The following is a 6008-nucleotide window of genomic DNA, read 5'->3' as shown; positions in this document are numbered from 1 at the left end:
GGTGCCTCTGCTGGCTGCAGGACCCCCAAGCTTGGGTCTTCAGCCTCTCCAGAGATCCTGTACTCCACCAAGTACCCTTTCTGCCAAGACTGATTTCTGTGGCTTGCCCTTTAAGAATCCTGACACTCTGGGCGATGGTGTTTGTGGGTGACAATGTCATGGCAATAAGGGAAAGGTGTAATGGTGACAGGAAGCCACACGAATGTCCCAGGCAGGGCAGCAAACCAGAAAACAGCAAGGTGTCGCCTGGATGGGAGACAAGGAGGTGACGGCAGAGGGGGACGCTGATGGGTCACCTCGTAATAGGAATCTGGCAGTCATTCAGTGTTGACGGGGAAACTGTGTGACCTGCTCTGCCCTTGTGGCAGCGTTGGGGGTGGCATTGGCAAGCTTGGGGGGAGGGTGAGAGCGTCCACGTGCCTTCATGACAGTGTAATGTAATGAGTGACCCCGTCGGTAAGGGGCAGGCATGCAACAGACTCAGGCAGCGGAAGGCAAGATGGCACACCAGTAGGGAGGACGATCCAACGGCAGGAACACTCCCTGCCATCACGGTTGCTTCCACGAGTCATTAAGACTTCCAGCAGCCCCACACCACCTCTGTCTCACCACGTCTGACGGATTGCTCCTCGCCTGGTTTCCAGAGAGCAGATGCGGAGAGTTTTTTTTAACTTATTTATTTTTTATTGCGCTTATTTATTTTTGTTGCTCCGAGCAGGCTTTCTCTAGTTGTGGCGAGCGGGGGCTACTCTTCAGCTGTGGTGTTCAGGCTTCCCATTGCCGTGACTTTCTCATGTAGCAGAGCTCTAGGCACGTGAGCTTCAGGACGTGTGGTGCACGGGCTTAGTTGCTCCGCAGCGTGCGGGATCTTCCTAGACCAGGGGTTGAACCTGTGTCCCCTGCCACGGCAGGCAGATTCTTATCTACTGCGCTGCCAGGGAAGTCCAGGTAGGGAGAATTCTAGAAGGAATGGCTGCCTGATCCACCAGCCTTCCATGGGGCTTAGCCATGGAGGTACTGGTTGTGCGTGTCCCCGATGTGGGACTGCCCCTCCCCACCTTCCACACGTAGGCTGGGCTGTTTCTGGGGCAGCAGGAACCTAGCCCAGTGCCCGTGTAAGACACATCTGGTGGCTGAAGAACAGACCAGGGTGGACCTTGGCAAAGGAGCCTCAGAAAGGGAGACAAAGATGTTCCATGAGAGCTGACTCATCCACGGCAGCCCCTGACGCTTCCCACACTGGAATCCCACACTTCTGTCAACTTGATCTTCGCGTTCCTTCCCTAGCCACTCTCCCCACACCCTACCACCCCTCCTGACTCTCCTCACAGGCCCTGGGAACTCTGTTTCCTCAGCCAGGATGCCCTCAATCTTGTCCCCAAAGTTTCCCTCTGCCTCATGCTCCTCTAGCCCAGCCCCGCAGCTCTCGTGGCTCCCCAGACCAGTTCTCGTTCTCCCCACAGAGAACCTTCTAGAGTGACTCCTCTTCCTGGGAGCCCATTAGGGCCCACCTCAGGGGTGGGGCACACCCCCTCTTGTCCATTATCTACTGAGGGTGCCCTGGTGCTCCTGGCCCCTGCTCACCCCTCCGGCTTCCATGTGTCCTCTTTCCCTTTCTCCCCTCCCTGAAAGCTCCAGTCTTACTCAGTTCCCACATGTTCCACACACTCCTCTCTTTGGGCATTTGCCTGTCCTTCCCTCCACTTTTCACAGGTGTTCCTTTCCACTGAAGACTGATGCTGAAGCTGAAGCTCCAATACTCTGGCCACCTGATACGAAGAGCCGACTTATTGGAAAAGACCCTGATGCTGGGAAAGACTGAAGGCAGGAGGAGGAGAGGGTGACAGAGGATGAGATGGTTGACTAGCATCACTGACTCAGTGGACATGAATTTGAGCAAACTCCAGGAGATAGTGGAGGACAGTGAGTTGACATTACTTTGCCAACAAAGGTCTGTCTAGTCAAAGCTATGGTTTTTCCAGTAGTCATGTACGGATGTGAAAGTTAGACTATAAAGAAAGCTCTGAGGGCCAATGAATTGATGCTTTCAAACTGTGATGTTGGAGAAGACTCTTGAGAGTCCCTTGGACTGCAAGGAGATCCAACCAGTCCATCCTAAAGAAAACCAGCCCTGAATATTCATTGGAAGGACTGATGCTGAAGCTGAAACTCCAATATTTTGGCCACCTGATATGAAGAACTGACTCATTTGAAAAGACCCCGATGCTGGGAAAGATTGAAGGCAAGAGCAGAAGGGGGAGACAGAGGATAAGATGGTTGGATGGCATTACCAACTCAATGGACATGATTTTGAGCAAACTCTGGGAGATGGTGAAGGACAGGGAAGACTGGAGTGCTGCAGTCCATGGGGTCACAAAGAGTCAGACATGACTTAGCAACTCAACAACAATTGAGCCTTCAAGACTCCCATTCCCAGGCAGAATGCTTCTTTCCTTCCCGCCCTCCTAGAGTCCTTCTCTCTGGCCCAAGAGTATCACAGAGTCAGGTCTGTCTCTTGGGACCCATACTGGGAGATTATAAGAGTTCTCTCTCTCATAGAGATTTTTGGTGATGAAATGAGATTATGTATGGGACTTCTCTGGTGGTCCAGTGGTTAAGAATTTGCCTTTGAATGCAGGGGACTTGGGTTCCATCCCTGATCAGGGAACTAAGATCCCACATGCTTTGGAGCAACTAAGCCCTCATGGCCCCCAACTAGAGTCTATGCATTGCAAAGAAAGATCCTACATGAGGCAACGAAGATCCTGAGTGCCCCAACTAAGACCTGATGCAGCCAGATAAATAAATAAATAAATAAGATAATGTGTATGAAACTCTTAACATCATGCCTAGCCCATAAGCACCTGCTAAATATTACCTCAAATGGTTATTTGCTATTTATTTTTTACATTTCAGAAGTGCTATGATGGAGGCACAATCAGCATAATCAGCTTCGGGAATTCAATAGAGTAAACGAATTATTTCAGCATGGCAGGGGATTTTTGAACTGGGCTTTGCCAGATGCATAGGAGTTTGCTGAGGGGACTAACAGCTTTAGGTCCAGCAGCTTCTGAGTAATCTCCATACCAAGGATCACAGGTGGTGTCTGTTCTCAGAGGTGGGAAAGCAGTGGGGAAAGCTAGAAATTTTTGTTTGGGATCTGAATTCTGGCTAGGGAGCAGAAAATCTGAAATTCAACTTCTGTGACAGCGGGAGAAGCTGAGGCTCAGAAGGGCTAGACCTTTGGACTCTTTAAACTCTTCGTTTTGAGAATCAGATTAAAAAAAAAAAAAAAAAAGCGGACCTCCTTCCCAGAAAACGCATCTCTGGCCAGCGTTTTGCCTACATTGTTAGGGTCTTCCGGAGCTTAGTCTAGTTAAGAATCCAGGCTCCAGGCAGCCAGGTAAGATTCCCCAGTCACCCTTGGAATTCTCCAGGCTCGAGGGAGAAGGCGGCGGCTCGGGGAGAACACAGGAAAGAGCCTCCAGGTGAGTCCTGGGACCTTTCAGGCCTGGATCTCTTCCAGGCCACACCAAATCGCAGCCTCATCTTAGGGCCACCACCAGCTCAATTTCTACCCCAAAACGTGGTCCCCACAGCCTCCCCGCGCCCCGTCTCAGCCCGCGCCTCGGGTCTGTACTCCCGCCCCATCCCATTTCTTCAGCCCCTCGGAGTTTCACCCGGAGCCCCAAGCCTTCCCCCAGCTCCAGCCCCTCCCCGAGGCCCGGGATCTGAGCCCCCGGCCCCCCGCCCCGGGAGCTTCAGAGGTGCAAACGTGCCCTCCCCCAACTCCTCCCGCCCTCGACCCCCCCAGCCCCCGCCCCGCGAGTGGCAGCTCTGGGCTGGGAACTCAGCGGGGTCGGCCTCTCGGTTTCGCGATCCCGCCCCGGGCCCCCGGCGCCGCGCCGAGCGGGCCCTCCGACGCCGAGCCCAGCGCGTCCGTTTGTCCCGCCTGCCTCCACGCGCGCCGCCTGGCAGGTAAGGGACGCGCGGGGCCAGGGGCGGGCGGAGGAACCGGAGAGCAGCGGGTGGGGGGAGGCCGAGGCAGGAGGAGGGGGCCGGGGCGACGGAGGGGGAGGGGATTCCTTTGTTTGCAGCCGGCGGCCCGGGCCCCAGCCCCCTCCCCTCCCCGCGCTCCTCTCGGCGCCGGCGTTGGGGCGCGGGGACCCGGAGGCGCCGGAGGGGCTCGGTCCCGGGTGCGGGCGCGGCCAGACCCAGACCCGCAGGTGAGGGCGGGGCCGAGCGTGGTGGCGGCTCCCGGGCCTGTGTCCCGGGCCCTGCCGGGTGGAGAACGCGGCCCGCGGGCTCGGCGGGCGCGCGCGCCCTCCCCGCTAACCCCACGCCTAGTTCGCGGACCCTGGGATTCCTCGCTTTCGGCCCCTCCGGTTACCCCCACCCCTCTGCCGCCTCGTGGAGCGCGCGCTGTCCCCGCTCATTCATTCCATAAGCTCCTCGGCGCGGTTCTCAGACGCAAAGTTGAGGGGTGAAGGAGGGAGCTGGGTCAGGCCACGCCGGAGATGGAGGTCCCCCGGGCCCCGAGGCTGCGTAGAGAAGGCGTCCTCCGAGCGCAAAACAGCCTGGACGGTTTGGAAGCCAGAAGAGAGTGCCCTTGACTAGTGGGGCCGATTTTCTCGCTTCCCCGCCAGAGGTGACAAAGGTCTTTTCCTTTTCCGAGGACCTGAAGACCACCTGGTCAAACTCTCATGGCCCAGAGAGGGGCAGCCACCAGCCCAAGGGCACACAGCACATTTCCCATCCATTCTGCACCCAGACCCAATTCCTTTCCTCGCTAGTGCGCAAAGCTGGACTTGAAAGGGGCCCCGAGACGGCCACTTGGTCTGCCTTCTCTTCCCCAAGGGCCCAGCTCCCGTCGCCCTAGCCTTTGTCCAGTCCTCTCCCTGCCTGGAGTGACTACGTCCCCATTGCTTCCCTCCCATCCTTCCAGGTTCTAGAGAGAACCAGGCGCCTCCTGGAGTGTAGGGTCCCCTTGATTTTCTTCCCCTCTCTCTCCTCTGCCTGGGCTTCAGCTCCCACTCAGCCCCTTACTAAATGTGTGATGGCCTCAGTTTGCTCCTCTGTGAAGTGGGCACAATAGCTGTCCCTTCCCTGCTGGACGGAGAGGTGTTCTCGCCAGCGGGAAGTTCCAGTCTGTGCCCCAAAGCTCCTGCAGTCTTCTTTGGATGCCTGGCCCAGCCTCCTCAACTGTGTGCTTCCTCTGGGGCCCTTACAAGCCCTCCTGCATGCTGGCATACATCCATCCACTTCTGTCCTTGTTCCTCCCACTTAGAACCCTACGAGGGCTCTCCACTGCCCTGACCTACAAGTGGGAGCTCCAGCACACAGGTATGCGCTCCTGAAACACCACGGCGGCCGCCCACCCCTTCCCCTCCACTCAAAGGTCCACTGGTCTAATTGCCTTCGCCCCCAGGGTGCTGTTTCTGCCTTGACACCCTCCTCTCGGCTGACTCCATCATTGAGACGTCACACCTCCTCCGGGAAGCCTCCCCTGACTGTTCACCTGCTTGCAGGTTGGGGTTGGATGCCTCCCTGGGCCCCCAGCAGCCCCCAGTTTCTCCATCCTGGCCACCTTCCCACTGCTTCTGGTTCTCCTGGGTACCCAAGGGCTTCTTGCTGAGGTTGACTCCGCCTCCTCTCCACAGCCTCCGAGGGAGGGACGAGGGACGGATCATGATTTTGGAGGGTCCATGCTTGACAAGGAGAGGACCCAGCCCCCTCACCGTGGCCCGGGGCCCTCTGGCTCGACTCCTGCTGGCCTGGACAGCCCTGTTGTGCGTGGCGGGTGTCCAGGGCCGTTGGGATGGGGCTGTGCAGCCTGCCGGTCTTGGAAGTGTGCGCAGGCGTGGCAGCCCTGGCTTCTTGCAAGGGTGTGTGGTACCCGGGATGCTGAGAGGCCCCTGGGATCTGGGCTGGGCCTGGGCTGGGCCGTCCTGCTGGGTGGGAGAACGAGGCCCAGGGGACGTCCAGCCGGGCAGGGGCTCACCTGCCTC

General features: G+C 57.6%; 1 protein-coding gene across 1 annotated transcript in view; it reads left to right on the top strand.

Moving 5' to 3' along the window:
* Window positions 1–1008: 1008 nt before the first annotated feature.
* FBN3 (fibrillin 3) overlaps window positions 1009–6008 on the top strand; it is a 72102-nt gene continuing 67102 nt past the window's right edge. The window contains exons 1-6 of the mRNA XM_061152163.1: window positions 1009–1014; window positions 3438–3488; window positions 3600–3767; window positions 3815–3978; window positions 4098–4226; window positions 5661–5885. Coding sequence (XP_061008146.1) covers window positions 1009–1014; window positions 3438–3488; window positions 3600–3767; window positions 3815–3978; window positions 4098–4226; window positions 5661–5885 — 743 coding nt within the window. The remainder of the gene's footprint in view (window positions 1015–3437; window positions 3489–3599; window positions 3768–3814; window positions 3979–4097; window positions 4227–5660; window positions 5886–6008) is intronic.

This window comes from Dama dama, chromosome 9, assembly GCF_033118175.1.
Source record: "Dama dama isolate Ldn47 chromosome 9, ASM3311817v1, whole genome shotgun sequence".
In the NCBI taxonomy this organism is placed as follows: Eukaryota; Metazoa; Chordata; class Mammalia; order Artiodactyla; family Cervidae; genus Dama; species Dama dama.
This window is presented reverse-complemented; position numbering and strand designations above follow the sequence as displayed.